At 37.1% G+C, this 22,905-nt stretch overlaps 1 protein-coding gene across 1 annotated transcript in view; it reads right to left on the bottom strand.

The window, feature by feature from the left end:
- Positions 1 to 22,905, bottom strand: part of cachd1 (cache domain containing 1) — a 73,492-nt gene that overhangs the window by 33,241 nt on the left and 17,346 nt on the right. The window contains exons 2-3 of the mRNA XM_084128435.1: positions 12,472 to 12,534; positions 4,249 to 4,397 (exon numbers count right to left, since the gene is read on the bottom strand). Coding sequence (XP_083984561.1) covers positions 4,249 to 4,397; positions 12,472 to 12,534 — 212 coding nt within the window. The remainder of the gene's footprint in view (positions 1 to 4,248; positions 4,398 to 12,471; positions 12,535 to 22,905) is intronic.

The following is a 22,905-nucleotide window of genomic DNA, read 5'->3' as shown; positions in this document are numbered from 1 at the left end:
TGCACGTACCACTGCGGTATCAGTTCTGTCTGTCACACACACACACACATACACACTCACACTCTCACTGCGTCTATCAGAGCAGGGCTTCATTAGCGCAGCAGTCTCCGTGAGTTAAGAGGGAGGCTCAAGGGAGATTATGGGTAAAAAGGTTTCCCTATTTCACCCTGCATGGACTCAGGAAAGCATGCAGTCCGGCAGAGCAGCGTTTAAGACCCCTTTATGGTGACTTAAGCCCCTCTTCTTGCTCCATTTCAGCATCCCTCCCTCTCTCTCTCTTTCTCTCTCTTAAAGCTGTCTTTATTAGCTCAGGCTCAGAGCCTGTCCAAACGGTCTGGATCCAAAAGGATTGGGAGATACAGAACGGATTAACAGTGAACAGGGAATGAGAAAAAGAGTGAAAGAGGGAGGAAAAGGAGATCAAGAGAATGAGAGTTTGTTTCTGGAGGTTGAATCCCCCCCAAAAAAAAGAAATGTAAGCATCGGAAAAACAAAGATCCAAGTGAAAAAAATTAAAAAACGAATGTGATCCAATTTATGCACTTACACATGTCTGAATTCATTGCCGTAATAAAAAAAACTTTTCTGAAATGTTTTTCTGCACCACATAGAAGAAAAAGTGAAGGAATTGCCTAATTGTTTGACAAACACCAGGATTTTCACATAATATAAAGCCTGTAAAAATTTAAGAAACATCACAAATGTTTCATGTATTTTATGTGTGTATGTATGTGTGTGTGTGTGTGTGTGTGTGTGTAAAGGTGATGATATATGATGTAATATATGATATATATATATATATATATATATTAGAAATTAGTAAACATCATTTATATACTACCGTTTAAAAAGCTAAATTTATTTAATCAAAATTACAGTAAAACAGTAATATTGTGAAATATTATTACACATATATATATATATATATATATATATATGTGTAAAGTGATAAAGTGCACCAAGATATTTAGATGGTTCTCCAAAGTACTTCAAAGAATATCATGGTATAACCATGGTACATGTCGAAAAAAAAAATCATGGTAGTGCCTTAGTGATAACGACTTTAGCATTATCAATTGTGCGTGTGGAGACTGCAGACTCCACATGCACACAGGCACTTCAACATCATTAATTTTGAAGTCCATCCTTTGGGCAATGCATAAATGTAGCTTAACACTCCACCAACACTTAAATCCCCGTAAGCAGAGAGGCAGAGAGGCAGAGAGAGAGAGAGAGAGAGAGAGAGAGAGAGAGAGAGAGAGAGAGAGAGAGAGAGAGAGAGAGAGAGAGAGAGATCACATGCATCCCGAGTAAGGAGCTATTTCTAGACGGTTTCATCGCTTGTTAAGTGTAGCAGGAGGCAGTGGGGGTGAGTGTTGATTAAAGCATTCTCCTGTGCCAGAGGTCAGCGCTCGTGGGAGAACAGACACCGCTGGGATATACGCTGGGGATGCGACATCGATATGGTGTGAAACATTTGATCTTTCGGCCATGACTGGGCTTCACGAGTGCAGCTGAACTGAGGTCTGATAGAGGACACAATGTCAGAGCAGATGTCATATGGAAGCTTTAAATCTCTATGAACCTTGTCTGAACATGAAATCTATTCAATCTATTTTTACATTAATCATAGCACAGGCATTTTGTTTGTGACCCTTTGTGAGGGCAAAAGTGTGATGTCACCTTTAATTTAGAAATTTGTTTTTCTTTCACTGTCCAATACTATAGTGATCTTGGCCTAAAAATACAAATTTGTACTGTGATTTAAGCTAAAGAAGCAACTTTATGAAACCAATGTCCTCAGATTGCTTTAAAAATATATTACTGAAATAAAATCTTAACACACAAAAGATTTTTGGTGATGTCAGTCTTTCCCCAAACAAATACACAGGAGCTGTGCTAGTATGTCTCCTATCTGCATTGAAATCGCATTACCAAGATGGCGATCGGGTGAACCAAAGTGCCTTAAAGAGACTTTGACTTGTACACGGCAGGTCACATGATCTCAATGTGGTGGCCACCATGAGGGTAGACCACCCTTATCCAAAATAAAATGACTTCTTTTAGAGATCACTGATATGACTGGATTCTTATCATGTAAGTGTACACCATTTTAAACGTATCTTTAAAAAGTAATGTTCAATTCTACAGTTTTTAAAAATGTACATATTGTTTACCGAAGGGTTTTCAAGAACCCACAAACAGGAAGCAACATGATAATATTAAGGTGGTGTACAATACGTTCCATTGTTAAGAAAACTTGAAGAGGCGGTTTAGATATAGATAGAAGAGCAGATTGGGCAGGTGTGTGAAGGTGTAAGCCCAATGATGTGTCATTCATAAATACATCCAAGTGTTGTCTTGCAGGATAAAGCAGGTCCTAGCCAGCTCTTTTATGCTTTTAAATCAAGCCTCAGGTGATATTTACACTGCTTTGACTTTGATACTGGACACTGGATGACATAGTGGAAAACTTTAAGTAAACTTCTATTTGTAGTCTTAAATGAAAAACACATTGCTCATCTAAATGCCTACTATAATTTTTCTTCCCTACAACACATCGTAAAAGATGTTTCTGTGCCTCGGGGGCAGAAACATATTCCAAAACAGTCTTTTGAGAACTGCACATTTTGACAAAACAAACTTATTTTTGAGGAATAGAGTAAAGGATTTTTAAAATTTGACAGATAGAGAGCAAATTCTAGCTGATGTATATGTATACACAATATATATATATATTTTATGTTTCTGAACGTCTTTATTGCTCAGCAAGGCTGCATTTAACTTATCAAAATACATTAAAAAAACAGTAATACTGTGAAATATTATTTTAACTTGAATAGCAGTTTTCTAATTTATTACATTTTAAAATACATTTTCTTATTATCAATGTTGAAAATCGAAAGTAAAAAAAACGAATTTATTTGAAAAAGACATATTTTGCAACACTATAAATGCCTTTACTGTCATCTTCGCTCAATTTAATGCATCCTTGCTCAATAAAATTACATTAAAAAAGTAAATCTTACTGGCCTAATTTCTATTTTGTTTGTTTCCACTACTTTACCAGGTCTGAAAATAGCTGCGTTTCCATTACCCTTCAAATTGCGTAAATTGAAATTGCGAATTGAAAATACGCCCAATGGAAATACGTCAATTTTGCAAAAACGTTTTACGCTTACATTTGGTTGGAACAACCTGATTGTTTTTCAGGCAATTCGAAAAAGGAATATTTCCCAAAACAACAATGGAAACAGTTTTTTCCGCATTTACAGGTCACCTGGCGTACGTAAAAGATGGCGCGGTATGTTATGCGGACATACTCAAACCAACTAACATCCGTTGCCATGATTTTTTAAATGACTTGTCGCGAGAGAAATAAATGTTTTGGTCGCATAGCATCGGTTAATGGAAACACTGTCATTTCGCAATAGTTTTTTATAAACATTTAGAAAACATCGCAAAAAGTTTTGCGCAAATCTGTAATGGAAACCCGGCTAATCACAATTTACTTTCTTTTTTTTTTACATACCTCCACATTTTCATGACTGCCGGAGCTCTTTTCTAATCTAGTCTATTATCTAATTCAATTTCTACCAAAGCATGTGGAAACATGGCCTTTCTCCCTCTCTCTCTCTGACAGAGCTGAGGAAAAGTATGAGGGGGGGAAGAAACAGAGGTAAACAACTTAATTTACTCATAATAACCAGCAGAACCTTTAAAATGTCAGATGATAGTGAGGAAATGCAGACAGGAAAAAATATTTAACGAGATAAAAATGAAAGAGACAGCTGAGAAGGTCACTGGATGACTGAGAAGAATCCTTCAAACAGAGATAAAGGCTTGCAGAGAAGACGGAAATTCAGGAGAGTAGAGCCAAACCTATGAGACTGGATGTGTGAGTGAGACAGAGTCAGTCAGACAGACAGAAGGGAGGGACAATCGAGACACAAAGCAGACAACAGACAGCAAAAAGTGCAGTCTGACAACTCGGCTAACTCATCATTGCCTTTCACTGATTTAAACAATATTCGTGGCATTTAAAATGCATTCCTCACCCACACTGACATGAGCTTAGTCACACCCGTTACACATACAGACTACGACGCAACACATTCACACAGATTCAACATGCTTTAAATGCACTTAAAGGTGTGCAAATTGTTTAAAATGTCCTGTCATTGGAAGTGCCGGGGAGGAAAAAAAGTTAGATTAGTGAAATTAAAGGTGTAATTAACAAGTACTCACTCCATCATGGAGGGAGGGATGGTGCAGCAGTCCTGGATGGCTGTGAGAGGGGACGTGAGGTGGGCCGTGTAAGATGCTTCAACCACCTGCTTGTTCCTGTTCACCACATCCAGGTACCGGTTAAACTTCTCACGGATCTTTTTCGCTAGCTGAAAACAATACAAACAGACATATTAACAGGGGTTGTGTGCGCATGCATGATAAAACATGTAGGGAAGCACTTGTACCAACATTTTTGGGGAGAGGAACACTTTATTTACTGCAGTGGGATTTCTCTCCATCTCTGGTAAGATAGCAATCATGATGATAAGTGTGTTCATTGATTATTGGGGTGCAACGGATCACAGTTGATCCGTACGGACCAGGCCCCACGGTTCGGCATGCATGTGATTCGCGGATTAACTGCTAAATTTAACCACCACAGAATGAAAGTTTATCATTCGGATGTCTTTTGTCTTTCCAATTTACACATTCAAACAATTATAAATGTGGAAGAAGAGGCAAAAATCGTGAATGATGACAAAATACCTGTCTCTGCAAGTATTCTCTAGTTATGTCAGTGGAGAAAGAAACCGGATGCGTGTCAATATATTCGGTCTGTGCACTTGGTCTTAAGTGACAGCAGCCTAATATTCCTGCTGTTGTCTGTGTCATTAATGTTAATAAAATAAAATAAAATCATCATCATCTACCATGTTCGAGAGAAAAGAAGATAGTGAGGAGGAAAGTGATGACGATGTTTGAGAATTTTAATTTAGTTAACTGCTGTCATTTTGTATAAATGCAGCATAAATGATCAAATATCACTTTGATACACACACTTCTTGTTCGAGAAGTCTCTTTCCATTAGCCCTGTGAAATAAGCAGAGATTAATTCACTTTCAAAATCTGGGCCTGCACTCTACATCAAAGAGAGCTTGAACTAACCTTGGGACTAGTAATCGATCACCATTAGACATGCATTGTCAGCTGCTGCAGTGCCACAGGCATTGGGAAAATGGTTTGGTGCATTTTGGAAATCTAAGTTCATAAACTAGAAGGGGTTTCAGAAAACTGATGTTGTTTTAGCTTCAAGTCTATACTGCACTTGTGTGAAGGAGTTACGGCTGATTAACCATGTTTCTGCGAATTCTGGTTTACCCAATACATACTGGAGTTCCCTGGAGAAAGTTATTAAGTAGAGCAACAGCTCACCAAAGAGTTTCCCCCACACAGGACATAAATTAGTGACACATAATCTGCTTTCTTCTCACTAGATGTTTTAGTAAACCAAAAAATGCACACACACACACAACACAATTCTTGCATTAACAACAATTTTCATAAGAGTCTAATTTTAAGGCAAAAAAAAAGAAAGATAAATTTCCTCCTCCAAGTCCTGGATTGAAGTAATGTACCATGACCCATTGGCCGCGAACATCCAATCAGATGCCTGTTTCAGCCATTACTGCTAAACTTGAATGTTGTTCTTTCAAGTTCATGATCCAAGGGAAACGTTCCAGTTCTAGACAGGTCAGAAAATAACACCATTATCCAGAACAGCAGTACATCTAATTTCAGAGAATCTAATAAAGCTTTCAAGTGTCGAATGAGCTAGAAGATCATTTAAAGTTATTGCGCTCACATTCCTGGAGACACTGAATTTTGGTAAAAGACTGGCTTTGTTTTTAAAATCAAAAATGAAACATACAAGCTACAGTTAATATCGAAGAAATTACCTAGGGCTTTGCGATAATAGTAATTGATTTTCGATTTTGGCTTCCAACGATTATGAAAACAAGATAATGGGGGTAAAACGATTATTTCCTTCCTCACTAAGCCAAACTTAACATCCAAATCAGCCGAATAAGTGACTGTTGTAAAATGCAGTCAGCTGTTTGCTAAACTGCGGGACGTGCTTGATAAAAGAGCATTAAGCTGAATCTTGCGAAAGAGACACTGTTCCCCAGGCTGCTTTCTGTTAGCACGCTCCCAGTTGGAGTGGACCGCGCAAAAGCAAAGTATACTGTGGGCTCGCGCAGTATACTTTAATTGTCATTTTGTATAGTATACCTTGTGGATTTGCGGCTAAATGGTCAAATAGCCAACACACAAAAATGTGCCTTTGGGTAAGTATCCTTGTAAACAGACGATTATATCTTAAATGAATGAAAACAGTTGAAAAAGAAAATGCGTGTGTAACAGAATATTGGATCCGTGCATTCGGTCTCAGGGCTGCCAACTCTCACGCATTGAGCGTGAGACTCACGCAATTGACACTTTTCACACGCTCTCACGCCACACATCCATTTTCTCACGCACAGAAAAATTGCGGAGCAAAGAGGTACCTACTTTTAATATTAAACTAATTCTCAGCTCTTAGATTTCGTCAATTTTATTACGAAATTCAGACAAAAATATGTTTGGCGCTTGTAAATGTGACGTGACAGATCACTGAGCGCCTCAGTTCAAGTGCACGTGAACCGATCATCTGTTACTTTTTTATTTAAAGATGCAGTACAACTTACCGAAAGTATACATAATATCGACCAATTAGTGTTTTTCAACCACGGAAAGAGGTCAATATAACAGCAGGAGAACAATTATGTCACATAACGTTACATTTACCTCAGGAAAGCCATTTAATGACCATATCATGTTAACTGAATAGAAAAAATAGCTAGAGGAGATTTTGCTGAGCACTATATTACATATTTATTATATTTTTACTTATGTCATTAAATAATTGTTATTATACCAAAAACTGCATTATATTTAATTTAATTTATTTTTAACCTTTAATAATACCAGCAGATTGGGCCCTCTATGTTTACAGCATTAGGTGAGATTATTTTTTTAAATAAAATTTAAAATATACATGTATCCAAATTAGTCAATATTGAATCAAAGTCGGAATCAAATCACAAGAATGGAATTGAAATCTTGAAATTTTCGTCAAGCAATAATAAAAACTGTATCCTACCAGTCACTGTACAATGTAAACATTGTAACATGTTGTCACTAAACTTCATAAAATTCTATTTAACCCCCCCCAATGTTAATCAAACAGCAAAAGACAAAGGATACAATCACTCACTGCTCTTGAATGAAATACATTTTGTAGCTTTAATAATGATTAATCTATATTTAATGTAGCCTATACAGTGAAGTCTATGCAGTGTTATTTTACTTTATTCAGTTTCTGTTATAGGCTACTGTATTATCTGAATACCACTGTTAGTACATCTTCCTGAAAAACTTAAAGCACCATTTATTTATTTATTTGTCCATTTTGTTTGCAATTCGTCTCTTTGTTCTTATTGTATTTCAGACTGTTTACTTGTCTTCTGTAGCTACATTAGTTAGTATTAATTTTTCCTGAAGTAGCCTCTCATTAATTGTGAAATTAATTAATTGTGTCTGATATCTAAAAATACTTGTATCATGAAATAAGATTTTGATCATATTGGCCACCAATAACCGTGCTAAATAGTGATTTCAATATTGACCAAAATAATCATAATTATGATTTTTGGCATAATTTGGCAGCCCTAAAACGACCTAATTCAAAAAATATCTAACAAGCTGTGTGAAAATTAGTCTGGGATATTTGACGAGGTCTGTGTGCGATCTCATTAAAATGGTGACGTTAAGAGAAGACAGGCGTGCTTTGTCTTTGTGTTTCTACAAGACATGGACATGATCCTAATTGGTGCCGTTTTCCTCTGGGGTTCCTTTTCAACTTGCAAGAACGGCAGTGCCAGGCCTTCATTACTGTGTGTGCGTGTGCAAAAGACTGGCAGATGTTGACAGCATTGCCAAACGAGCAACTAATGAAAGTCACATTTTATAGAGGAACCCAGAATAATGAGATTTGTAGTTACAGATCTAAAGGTGTTATTTTATCACCTTTACAATGCATCATAAAACTAGAACTAGAATCTCAAATAAAAAAATAATAAACAGAGCAAAACACAATTCAAAGCAGTACAAAAGAAACCACGACTTGATATCAAATCATTTTTTCAAAAACTAGTGTCAATCTGAGCTGCTCAAACATGAAATGTCATGGCTAAACGATTAATCGCGATTAATCACATCCAAAATAAAAGTTTGTGTTTACAAATTATATGTGTGTGTACTGTGTTTAATTATTTTGTACATATATAAATACACACACATGCATGTATATATTTAAGAAATATTTGCATGTATATACTGAATATATATTTATATATAATTTATATTATACAGAAATATAAATATTTGATATATAAATAACATTTTTGTTTTTAAATGTATAAATGCATGTGGTCTGTATTTATATATATATACAAAATAATTAAACAGTACACACACATATATTATGTAAACACAAACTTTTATTTTGGATGTGATTAATCGCGATTAATCGTTTCACAGCAAAGGCTAACTCACTTTGGGTTTCCTAAGCAATTTCTAATGGGTTTTAAGACGGTTTTAAAATTTATTGGAAAAATAAGGTCTGTGGTTAAAAATCGCCTGAAGTGGATAACCATTGTAAGCACACAACGGTTGAAAAGTGTTATTTGTGTTCCAGAACAAAATAGAACAATAGACTTCATTTTATCAAAATCAACAACAATTATTCTTCATTATTCACAAGTCCTGAAAATACTAATTCTGAACAGCAAACTAAAGAGCTCTAATAAACAGAAACTGAAACTAGGTCAATTTAACGCAATGCAGCTTTTAGAGCCAAAAATAGACTGCATCACCATACCACAAAATATTAATATTTAATTTTTTTTTTACAAAAAATCATACTATGAAAATGTTACATTTGAGTGTGGGTTACAATTTATTTTGATGGTCCACTTTAGACATTCAACTAACTTTAAGTAACTTTGCAACTACACAGGGGCGTAGTTTGTGGGGGGGATGGGGGGGAGATAACCCCCCCAATATTTAAATCTATGCATTACAACCCCCCCAATATTTATACCATGATCACAATATCAGGAGGCATACCCAAACTTCAACCCCTCCAATGTTCAAACCAAATCTACGCCCTTGCAACTACATGTCACCTAACTCTCATTAGGGTATTAGTAGAGTAGCACTGTACCTCACACAAAACTACATAACTTTCACATGTTCCTCTTGAATATAACACTTCTGAAACTACTCAGCCTAGTCTTAGTCGGCAACACCTAACAAAGTCTGAAAAGCTGATAAGTGAGTTATCACTATCAATATAATTCTTTGTCTGCATCTCCTTCTCTTTTTATAGGAGTACACCCAGTGCCAATTAATGAGGAACAAGAAAACAGCATTATAGCATGACAAAGCCTGACTCACTTCATAATCAAACACTTTCAGGTCCCGATTGCCTCAGCAGGCAGAACGGTTTATCAGCGTCCACCCCCAAAAACCCTGTTTGGCAATTAGCTGTCGAGGTGTCACTAGAAAAACCTGCCAGCGATCGGCTTAATCTCTCACCAGCAGCCGGTAAATAGCTGCAGGTGAGAGAAAGAGAGACAGCGTACAGGAATAATTCTCACAAAAGGGATTCTCTTGGCACGGAAACCCAAGTGAAGAGTAACAACCTGTCCGTTCTTGCTCAGGGCGTGTGTGTGTCGCTGAGAAACACATTTGGAGGGTATGCGCGCAGTGGCTGCCACTCATGCTGATTTGTTTTGAGGCTGGTCAGAATAGAGTGCATTAACATTGAAAGCTCTTTATGCCTTACAGCAAAAACAGAAGCTGGAGTAGGCATGAGGGAGAAGCCCATGGCAAGAATAAATCACACTAGCGCATGACAGGCCTACTGTCTTAAAACTGACTGAGGAAAGTAATGCATTCCCATAGTTTTAGATTGAAAAGTTATTGTGGCCTTACTTTTTTTAAGGTTATTATGATACACGTGCTGCACACACGCTTGTGCTCATAAATGTGCATACACTTCACCAAATTATACATTTTAAACATAATTAAATTTAAAAAAGAAAGAAAGAAGTAAAAGAGATCATAAAAATAGTGCTTATAGTTTGAAAACCAACATAACATATATAGGTGTATTCCGCAAGATAAATTGACAATTAAGAAGTTATTGATGCTCAAGGAGGCAACATACAAAATCTAAGTATATGAAACCAAAGATATGTTCACTTTTGAACAGGATAAATTATATAAATTATGTTATTGTTTTGTCTTGTTAAAAATTATCATTGCAGGTTCTGCAAGGGGCATGTAAACATAAGCAGCAGAGTTTATGAACGCATAACAAAAATGCCTTCATTTTGAGAAATAAACTATATTGAGCAGATCCAACAGGATTTTGGGAAAATGTTTAAAGGTCCCATGACATGAAATTTCCACTTTCTGAGGTTTTTTAACATTAATATGAGTTCCCCTAGCCTGTATATGGTCCCAAAGTTTCTAGAAATTTAAATCGGTGTAAATCGAGCTTTTGCTATTTTTCTCTGCCTTTGAGAAAATGGAAGCTCAACCGGGCTGATCTTGAATCTCTTCCTTATGACTTTATAAGGAGAAATGTTACCTCCCCTTTCTCTGCTTTGCCCGCCCAGAGAATATTTCTCGCCCATGAGAAAATAAGCTAGGAAGTAGAACGCGCGCGCGCGCGATTTTAGTTTGTCCACGAGAGATATCATAGCTTTTGAGCGAGCGAAGCATAATAATTGCTCAATAATTGGATGTACAAATGAACATCGAATGGTCAATACAGAGCTGGGCTTGCTGAACGTCGGACAAGTAAGTCAACAAATTATATATAAGTGCGTTGCTTTACTGTTTGGTTACCTAGCTTGATACACGTAGAATGTGGCTGTCACATTAGCTATGCAGCTATGCAGTTACTTGCGCTAATGTAAAGGTAGACAGCATCAAGTTACACATACTGTAACGCGAGTGTTGTACACTTCTTTGTTATTTGGATAACCGTTTTCCTGTTGGTTATATGGCGCGCGCGATATCCGCATTTCAAGATCGCAGAGCTTGATGTAATTGTAATAAGATAAATTACAGACGTTACAGATCTCTCATGAAAAGGCAACAGTAGGTTTGCGTTAGCTACATGATAATAACTGTAAACCATCCGAATAAAGTACCGTATTCAGACATAATATTTTAAACTAACCATTCGGAAACGTCCTGCTGGAGCCGCTGAGTTGCAACTTCTTCATCCGTTGCTTCTCCATCTGGATCAGATTCTGGGTCAAACTGAAATGCTTGAACGACTGCGTGTTTTCGTGCCATTGCAATATATCCAACATAAACAAACATGCATGGTACCGTTGCGCAAGATGGTCAAGGCCACACCCACCCTCCACCTTGCGCCGCCTTTCTCCTCCTCATTAGTATTTAAAGCTACAGACACCGAAACAGCCCGTCTGAAGGAAGCTCATTCTGGGACTGGCTTGTAGTGGCTATAATTCTGCACCGAGGCTGAATTTTTGGAAAGAGATTTCAGATACAGTACTAAGGACCACTAAGGACTATATTAAAGCCTACAAAAAGTAGCATGTCATGGGACCTTTAACTATACATACATTATTTGTGAGGTTTCTAGTTCTTAATTCAAGTGAAGCCCTGGTATTATCTCTGAAGGACATCCAAAGGTCGAAGGTAGCTCGCACAATTATTCGAATTTAAAAATCTTAAAACAAGCCAACTTTTGTAAATAATAAACCGATATCAAACAAATGAAGGTACCATTATCCAATTTTGTTCATTATTATACACTGCCCGGTCCAAAAAAAGGCACTCTTTGAATTTAAACAGGCAAATGCTTAAGAGTCTATGATTGGATCATTATTGCAGTGATTATTATGTTTCTGGGATGTTATATTTTTGGCAACAGTAATACATTATAAATGCATAGTTGTCATGTTTTCGTTTCTGTTCCATATTATCCAAATTGACAGAGACATTTTTGAAACTGAAACGGTTTCATTTTGCAGCAGAGTTTAAAAATTGTTTCTAATCGGAGAGTTTTGATCATGGGCCAAATGCATTGATGTTAGGAAGAGCTAAAGGATGAGCAACCATCTCATTTCGCCAAGAGCTTGTTAGGGAGGGACACGGTGCAGTCAATAGAGGTTGGAATTAGTGTTGCAGCAGTCGAAAGCACAAAGATGGCTTCAAAGACAGCCAGACAGCAACAGTAGAATTTTAATGGGTGTCCTTTGCCCCTCTAGACCACACACACACACACTCAGTATCAAGGGATGTTGTTTAACTCACCTGCTGCACCTCTGTTTCACCATTTGAAGTTTTCTCCGTGTACACAAAGGAGTTGAAGATTCTCTGTGTAGATAAGAAGAGAGAACAGTTGCTGAAAGGTGACAAATAAGTCAGGAGCACATAGACTGAAACGGCAATTTATCAGTATTCACCCAAAATTGTACACAAAGTCTATTTTTATCCAAGTAATGCATATCAGTGTTAGGGAGTAACTAACTCAAAATAGAGATGCTACTGTAATTTTTCAGCATTGTGACAGTAGCTCAAAATATTTTACAAAAAGTTCAGAGTACTTTTTTCCCAACACGCATTCACAACAAAACACTGTTTTACAGTGTGCAGCAAACACAACTTTACAGCAGAGTGAGCTGAATTTAAACATTCTCTTCAAAGGTCTGTTTCGTTCTAATGAATCAGTTTATTTGAATGAATCATTTAAAACAATTCACTGATTCGTTAAGGGAACTGGATAATGCATGGGGGGGTGCAGGCCAAAAAAAAAAAACCTCTGGTCAACTCCCACACATTATGCTCATTTAAATCATTTATGTAAATTATACCAATTATGTCTTTCTTTCAGAACTGAGATTACACACCAGGTCATTCCTTTGGTGGCAGAATTCCTAGAGAATGAGAGAATATTCACAGACCAATCAAGTTTATGGTGGATTTCTCTAAGCGTTTCAAGTTTAAGTTAGTACCTTTTACCTAAATGTACAGTTGCATTGAATGTTTGGCCAAGATGCTCATCGTGGGCACAAACATTAGATAAATATCTTCAGCCAACAATTACATTACAGACTGCACAAAAGCCGCAGCAAACATTTGCTTAAATAGGACCGCAGATGTTTTGTGTAAGCCTTGTGTAATTCAGCTAAATGAGACATGGAAGATTAAATACCATTGTAAACCATCGAAAATAGCCTACAAGCTCAAAATTTCCTCACAATGACGATGTTTGCTCTTTGCGCGCCTCATTACCATGGCAATCCTGACACGGAATATCGCTGCGGAATGTGTCATAACAACGTGATTGATTCCCACTCGATCCAAAAATCACTTGTCATCTGGAGGACTGATGATCTTTAACACTTAAGAAGAGAAGAAACTCTTTTAGTCACTGTGTGATGAGTCTGAGGAGCAGTCTGAGGTCAGGGTGGTCACCCACATTAAAGATGACGAAACGGCACATGTCCGCACTCACCTAAAGTCTGGAATTTCATCACGAGCGCATGTTTATAAAAAGCAAAACAAACTTTGGGTGATGTATGGATGAGCCCCACCTTTGTGAATAAAGCTCCAGACACAGAAGCTGTGGAAAACTAAGTGAAAGAAGAAACTTGTCATTTCAGACCCTTCTTGTAAAATAAACACAGGCACAAACACAAATAGCACACCGGGCACCAGCACAGGTCTTTCCCCGGTGTGGTGGGTTTGTTTTTCAAACCGCCCCGATGGCTTTCACAGCTTTGCCCAGGCCAAAGAGGAATTTCGCAGCTTGTAACTTGAGAACCCTCTCAACAAACGTGAAACTCTTGAGAGGAAGGTCTTTGAGGTAAGAAAACTGATATAAAAAAAGAAAACACACGGCTATTATTATGGTTTCAATATTTCACCTAAACAAAGATCCCTTGCAGTCAATTCAACCAAACCAAACAATGACTATATTTTGTAAATGAGTATATTACAGCTCTGTTTTGAATATGTATCTTAAATTACACAGTCATATGCACAAGCAGTCAATAAACACACTAATATAAGTCTCATAAAAGGAACACAGGAATCACAGTAACGGCTCCCGGTTAATTTGGAATTTGACATACCTGAATAAATTTAATTTGCGGTTTAATGAAAGAGTCAATATAGACTCAAGTCTCTACCTCACAAGCAAATTCAAAACATTCCAAACCTAATTGTGTTCAAGGCCCCTATTGTCCCCAACAACAGTGAAGGCCCAATGACTTCTTGTTTGTGGTTTTCTTGATAAGGATTTTAAAAATATATATCATTTTTACTCTCAAGCTCTACCTAATACAATATTGTAGAGCTTGGCATAATTAATAAATTGCCCATAGAGATTTTATTCATTTACAAGACTTTTTCAGGTCCAGCAATCACTTTTAAAATTACATCTTTTGTCCATATCTTTTGGACAAAAGCTACATCTTTTGTCCATTTTTTTCCAAGACTCTGGGAATCCTGGTTCTTTCTTAATGGGGTGAATTAAATTAAGCAATACTTAGATTTTTTTGTTTTTTTTATTATCTTTTTGTTGTTTTGGCTTGAATTGTATTAAAAATCGTTACTGAAGTCGGGGTCCTCATCACCCTGTCGGGGGTTTATTCTGAGATAACAACCGGCTGGATGTACATTATCCCTTACATAACATACGGCTGGATGGCGCGATTGACCAATCAGAATCAAGTATTCCACAGAGCCGTTTAATAACAGTAGTTAATGCAAAAACTAACAATGAGTAATACATTTGTTACGGTATTTATTAATCTTATTAATCTTTGTTAATGCTAGTAAATAAAAAATACAACTGTTCATTGCTTGTCCACAAAATAATATTAACAGATACAACATTACATTTTAATAATGTATTTGTAACATGTTTCAATTAACATGAACTAAGATTAATAAGTGCTTTAGAAATATTTTTCATTCTTAGTTGATGTTAACTAAGGTAGTTAACTAAAGTTAACAAATTAAACCTTATCGTAAAGTGTTGCCACTTAAATTATTGTTGGAATTGTTCATTGCGTCACATCTGCGACCACTTTAGTCTCGGTCTGTAGCCCTGCGACAACAGAAAGAAGCTATGCCATCAGCAATAAACAGTGCTTGAACTTTGCAAATCAACAGGACTCTTCAAGCCCTCTCCAAGTTTGGACTATACACCATCTAATCCTTACAGACAAGTTGACATTAAAATGAATGACAAGCTATAGGATTGTAAGCAATAACATACTGGCGTTCAACTGAGTGGGGACAAAGAGGCCTATGTGCAGCTGCTTTGGCTCAGAATTTGGTGTCCAGGGCGGTTATTAATCTTGTCAACCCCAGGGTTAATCCTGACTGCAGTTGAATAGATGTCTGGAATGACTGAACCTCATGCTGTCTTTGATCCAGGCTTGTCAAGGCTCCGGCACTCCCTTTAACAGAGGCACGGCAAGAGAGATTGACTAAAACCAAGCCCTCCGCAGGGTGGTTTATTATATCAAGATTGCCATCTCCCTCTGCCCTAATAGCAGCCACTTAAGAATTACTGCCTCCACCTAAAGAATGCAAAACCCATAAGTCACTTCCATATTTCAGTACGCAAACAGAAAAGTGCTCCATCATTCTCAGCATACATCGTAGTAGATGTGCAAAGCAAATGGGCACAGATGAGCTTATTGGATTTTAACTGCACGCGCTCTTCCGTAAAGTTTCCAGACATTGGTTGGGGAAACAGCTGACGCGGCGTGGGAGCGGAATAACACTGGAGCCGCGGACTTGATGCTCGGCATCATTTCCATTAAAATGGTGCGATGGAGGGGGATAAACCTATTAGCAATTCAGTCATCTTCAAAGGCCAGAGCCCATCCAGCTAATCCTCATTAATTTGGGATTGTACAAGGGAGTGAAAGGGTGTGCTCACACAACGCAATGAGCAGAAAAGGTGCCCTAATCCTCTCTTTAGGTCTACAAGGTCTATATCATTGGACTGACCCTCCCTTAACACTTCCACAACTTCAGTAAATATGTAGGTTAAAGAGCAGCTATGTGTTTAGCTTCCATGTTTTTGCTCTATTTACCATAAGTCAACGTGAGTTGCCATTTGCAGGCCATTTTATTTCCGTAAACGAGATAATGAATGACAAAAATAAAGGCCAGGATTTCATCTTCAACTCATTGGATGATGAAAAGTGAGTTTTACATAACATAATAGAGTCACAATGAAAGAGATTGCAAAAATATTTTGGCTATTGGCTAACGCTATCCAAGCAATGCCATCTGATAAGAAAAGTTATTTCAGGGGAAAAGCAAAATGCCCCTATTATGTTTTTTCGAATATTGTCTTTCATGCAGTGTATAATATAGCTGTTTGTGAATGAAAACTGTGAAAGTGCACGATAAATAAATGTATTGTCTCCCAAAGAATCGAATCTGAACCGCCTTGACGAGTCGTTTGTATTCTGTATCTCACTGCGTGACGGTTCTGCGTCACTAGAAAATACATTTGCATAATGCCCACCTTGACCCGCCTTCAAACACGTCATTTTACTGATGACTCCAAACCTGTGGAACACGAAAGATGATATTTTGAAGAATATTTCAACTATTTTTGTCTATACAATGAAAGTTAGTTTCAAAATAAAAACAAAACAAAATCAACAAAAAAACTAAATTGGACCCCATTGACTTTCATTATACGGACAAAAAATTGACATTTCAAAATATTTTCTTTTGTTTTCCACAAAAAAAGGAAAGTGAGGGCGAGTAAATTATAAAAATTGTCATTTTTGGGTGAACCATCACTTTTAGATATCTATTGCTGCTATCAAAAACAATTGTCATCTGAAGCACATTCCTAAATGCAAATTCATGCATGCAAGTTTCACAATAAAAAACAGCTAGACACTAAGATTAAATGTCATTGCATGTTTTGCTGTTGGGTTGCTAGTTTTACCTCATATGACGAATAAACATAGTAAAGCTTAAGTGCTTTTAACAGGTAAACCAAACCAAATCCAATGTTTTATACTGTAATATGTAGGGATGTCCCGATCCGATCACGTGATCGGAAATCGGGCCCGATCGCGTGTTTTCAGACTCGATCGGAATCGGACGTTACCTCCCGATCAGGACTCGGATATATATGTATTTATATTCTCATTATTTTTTAACACCTCTATTATGCGGTGACACAGAGTTACGGCGGTTTCACACTGCACGCGTTATTAGAGTGTAAGCAGCGCAGGAGCAGTGCGTATGGTGAGCAGGAGCAGGACACCCGCGTTTTGCTTTCATACTGGCAGCGTTTGTCACGCGCGGCTGAACCGCGGGTTGTGTACAGACAGAGTCTATAATGGATAAGTTGGCATTGCTTTTTTTCGTTTTCAAATACATTTAAGAGAAAAGACTTGTCAAGAAGCTTATTTTATTAATAATTTAATTTATATAACTTTTGGTTCATCTTTGTTTTTATTGTTATGGCAACAAGTTTGTTTTTGGACATTTGTTTTCTTTTTAAATTGCTGTTGGTCATTTGATTGACTGTTTAAAACACAATAGATATCATCAATGAACTTTTTGGATAAAACTGCGGTGTATTTTGGCCATGATCAATGTATTGTCACTTTAATTCAGCAAAAGCGGCGCAGCAAAAATAGACTCGGCGCCGAAACGATCGCGGCACTTCTGCTCTGCTACGCACTGCCGCGCCGCCTCTGCGTGTGGTGTGAATGCTCTAAAGCCTGGTTTATGGGCGGCGAAAAAAATACGCGCTGCACGCTCTGCTAACAGTGCAGTGTGAAACCGGCGTAAGAGTTAGGAGTGCAGTTCCTACAAGCACATTACTGGCTTTGCAAACACTGTGGCACTTTTATTTTTTATTTGCTTACATGCCTACCAGATATTTTAAGTTGAGGTGCTATTTGTTTATATATTAGACTTTTTTAAATATTTACTGTTGCACTAAAGTCCAAAAGTGAAGAATTTATTTATTACTTGATTGTTCAAGCTACCTCACAGAAGTGCTCTGTTTGTTAACAGAGTTGTTGAATGTTAAAATAAGGTGAATTAAATAAAAAATAAGGAACATCCTGGATCTGTTTTTTTCGCTCTTCTTTATTCTTTTTTGCATTATAGAAGTATCGGATCGGGACTCGGTATCGGCAGATACTTAAAATCAAATGACTCAGACTCGGACTCGAGGGCAAAAAAACCTGATCGGGACATCCCTAGTAATATGTCTGAAAAAGTGATTTATTTGTATGCTCAAATGGCCAAATAAACTACGAACTTCATTTTTTCTCACGTGTAATTTTATTTTCAATTATTCACCTTGACAGTTTCTATTTATGCTGGATGTACTGAAAACTGCTTTCAAATAAATGTGTTTTTTATGAGTAACAGACAATCTGATTTTAAATCCCATATTTCCTCACTGCAGCTGACAACATCTAGTTGCTGTGGCAGCGACAGGGGAAACTGGGTACAAACAGAGAAGATGAAAGGCCAGACAACAGAAGCCAGTCTGGGATGCTATTGCGATTTCCTGCCCCAGGTACCCCCCTCACCCCCGTCTCCCCCTCCCCCCACTCAAACTCTCAGAAGCAATGTGCTCATTGCACTACAAAGGCTTCTGCTCTAGAATGAGGCATCCATCCCTGCCCTCTGATGTGATTTCTCTCTACCTCTCACTCGCTTCCAGTTTCTAAGGACGAGCCAGAGACAAGGCAGCACTCTGCATCTGCACCAGAATATGCAGAAATGCTTAGTATAGAGGCTGGCATGAACCTAAAGCAATCTGAACATAACATTGAAGGGTCATGAATCCCTAAAACACATTGTTAACAGATATACAGGTTGCACATCAATGAAAATGACAACAGCACTCATTATGTTTATTAGTAAGGGGAAAGTGGATTTTTTTTCCTTTTTCCATTTTGTTCTACCGGTTTAAAAGGCAAAGTTGAACCAACGTCACGAAATGTAAGGTATGCATTAATTCAAGGTAATGATTGTTTGCAGTGGCTGGAGAGTACGTGTCTACGCCATCAATTTCTGAGCTTTTCTCGCATTATTCATGAGAATATACTCTTTTTAATCCAATCACTGTGCTGTATTATGCGTGAGATTGCATTACAGCGGAGAATTCAAATGTCACGTAAAACTGTTTCAGCGCTGTTCGTTCACCTCTACCTGTTCAGCTTTGCATTGTTGTCCTTCAGACACGTAAGTGTATCATTCCTCAGTAAACAGAAGAACAGAATTCCAAGAAGATTGAACAATAAAGAAACTATGCCTTTATTCTTTCTGTGTTAAACTGATGTGTTATTTCTTCAGATTGTAGTGCTTAAATGTAATTAAAATATCATTAGACTTTTTAAATATCCTTCCTCATTTTTCGTATAGACTAATAGCTCTGAAAAGTTATAATACTGATTTGTTTTTTTAAGAATAATTTCTTAAAACGTATTTGATTTGTTCCTGATAGTTGTTAGTAGTCTCGAATTAAAAGATTTTTGTGGATTTGTTGTCATAGGGTCATTTTTTAAAACAAATCAAAGTGCCAAAGTGCTCTGCTGGTTTTTTTTCCTCTGCTCATATTTTAATGTTCATTTGTCTGTATAATGAGTGTGTTGTAGGTCTGTGGTTTTTGGTTGTTGTTTGTTTTCCCACCCTCCATACTCCCTTGTTTCCACATGGCCATTTCTTCAGCCTTTTTCAAATCTGAAGTGAACAACCAGTGACATTGAATGACAAATGAATAAACGAAACCTGTATAGAATTTCAGACGTTACTCATCACTAACGAACAAGTACCATGGTATTATTGTAGTTTGTTGGACATGATACTGTAAATACCATGGTTAAAGTATATCATTCAGTAACATCAAGGTTTGAGCATTCTTAATAAGATTACATCCTTCAAAAGATATTCAATATGTATACTAATATTTATGTAGTTGCTATGTATTTGTGTAGTTATGTAGATTTTCAATAAAAGGAACGATATAATTTCAGTCAAACCGGCATTGTTGTCATTGGCATTGACATTTTTTTATTATAGGTTTAGCATTATGACTTATTAAATTGAAACAGACAGTTTGACTGATTTAAGATAAGGGCCCAAGGATTTCTGCGATTGAAATGCAGAATCCAGACATAAAATTGTATTTACTGTATAACGAATCTGGCAGATTTTAGATGAATGAATCAAACGTATATAGGGCTTAATCATATAGCAATTTGGAATAGTGTCTGTGACTATTAAACTGCAAGATTTTTGATAACTAAAATTTCATTTAACATTCAAAATAATTGAGGATTTTGAAAAAAATTAAACAGATTTCATAGGGTCATATACAATCTCCTAATAAAAAAGAATTTAAAAAAAAATACCATAAAAATATATTTTTTGTTTGCTGGAATTTTCGCAAAGCCATATTTGTCACTTTTGCATCAGCTGACGAATCAGCAGAAATACCGTCCAACATATTGCACAGCAGTCTATCCCTCAGAGCTTCACTTTCATTCACGCAAAATTAAATATGGGGTCTACCCTGATTGAGGTCTATGCCTTCACAGTGTTTTCTGTCACACTATATGCATGTAGGTGCCCTTATTCTGCAATCCCTATCCCATTAGAGCAATTCCCATTTCAGTTTATTAGCAACAAATAGTTCATACAACAAACGACCAAAAATCAAGTCTAGCTTAAAGGGACAATATTGTGTCAAAAATGTAATATCTAGGGTTTTTTTGCATACATTTTTTCAGTCTGAAATCTTGCTTTGAAAAGAGGGTTTTAGCAGATACTGAAGCTGACATGTTTCACATTAGCAGTGAAGTGTGTGTGTTTGTGAGGGGGTTGGGTGGACGAGAAGAAAACGAGTGTAAAATGAGTTCCACATGTGAGGATATAAGGGTGGACTACATATATAATCTCACATAGTTATCAGGTTAATGGAGCATAAGTTGTTTTAATGTTTTTTTTAATACTAAAACATCTCAAACTTATCTAACCATCAGAAATGAAGTAATGACACTCTGCAAGGCTGGAGCAAAAATGACTTCGGTTTCCACAGTTACGCATTACTAGCACAGACAAAACATTGCACTGATACAGTTTCAAGGTCCTGGACCATGTGCAGTTCAGCCTGAGTAAGTCTGATGACTGTCTGAGATGATGTCTTGAGGGAAAAAAAGTGTGGTGTTAATATAACTCTTTACTCTTAACACATCCAGCATCAATATACAGTCAAAACGGTGATCTACATCGAGCTTCACTCAACTTACAACGTGTAGATAAATCACCTACAGAGATAACACACCCTTACGCCTGTGTGTTCTTGATCTGCTTTGGGTTGAACTTGTGTTCCACAGAGAGAGAGACTGAGTGTCGGTGGAGGGGCCGACAGAGCCTGGGGTCCTACAATAACAAAACCTCTTTGTGCAAACACTGAGGGGGCCCGTTGAGAGACCAGGTCACGGAGCGGATTCTCTCGCAGATCTCCAACTCGCGGCAGCCCTGTTTTTTTTTTTTTAGTCCAGCAGACAGGATATAATGGTTTCCACATGTGAAGGGGGCCCAAATAACAATGACAACAGTTGAGAGGCCGAGTGTTTTATTACCTTGAATTTCTGCGTACAGCCATTGCTGCAGGCTCACAAGAGCCAATATGCACAGCAAAAAAAAAGTCATAAATTACTGAAAAGAAAGAAAAAAATGGTGTGTTGTCACTACGTCTTACATTTGTTGATAACATCACTGACTTTCAAAACTTAAACATTTGCTGTTGTAAAATATGATGAAAAGTAATTAAAGTAATTTAGCTGGCTAACAGATGAGATTTTGTAGAAATTGCAAGTGATATAATGAGTCCAAGAAGCATCAGTAAAAATGGTTTGAAAATGATTAACAAGTAACTGTATAACACAGTTTTCCATCAAATGTGTTTATGAATTTATAGCCATCATTATAGCTATATAACTTGAAACTATAACTTGCTCTAACTTGAAAAATTGACAAAATAATTTATGAAAAATATAAAACTATTAACTAACCAAAAAATATTGGCAGGTAAAGTATAAATTTAAACTACAGAATAAAAATTCTTATTGTTTAGTATTGTTTTTATGAAAAAGAAGGTTTTAAAAGTGTAGGCCACATCAAACTAACTGAGAACTTAATTGCTTTAAGTAAAAACAACATCAAAACAACTGAAGTCTTATGCGCTGTGCAGCATTCAGTAGTGATTCAAGAAGCGACAAATTTCATCCACTTTGCCACATGTAGAAATGAAATATGAAAGTCTCTTTATCACTTTGAGGTTTTAAATGTAGTTAATGATCTTATCAGCACCATGGCAACATGCAGAGAGAAGATTTTAAGACTCTTCTAACTAAAAATAGGGCAGCAGACACTTTTGCTTTAAAGGCTGTGGAGGTAAACATGAGAGAGACTCAAGAGTCTGTAATCTTTTCTCTAGTGGGGTGTTAAATTTTAGGAGATGAGCGATGTCTGTTTGTCAGTGGTGAAGTCTGAGCTTCAAAAGCTGAGCATAATTCACAACTCGCTGAAAAAAACATAAAAGGGAGGGAGAAAAGATTGGGGGAAAAAAAAGAGGTCTTGGAGTCCACATCCCTGACATTCCCGGAGCTCATTCATCTATGAGGGACGATGGAGACACCGCTTCATTTCCTGCTACACTTGCAG

The sequence above is a fragment of the Abramis brama genome, assembly GCF_963993115.1.
Source record: "Abramis brama genome assembly, chromosome: 11".
NCBI lineage: Eukaryota > Metazoa > Chordata > Actinopteri > Cypriniformes > Leuciscidae > Abramis > Abramis brama.
Note: the sequence above shows the minus strand (reverse complement) of the source record. Positions and strands in the feature narration are given on the sequence as shown.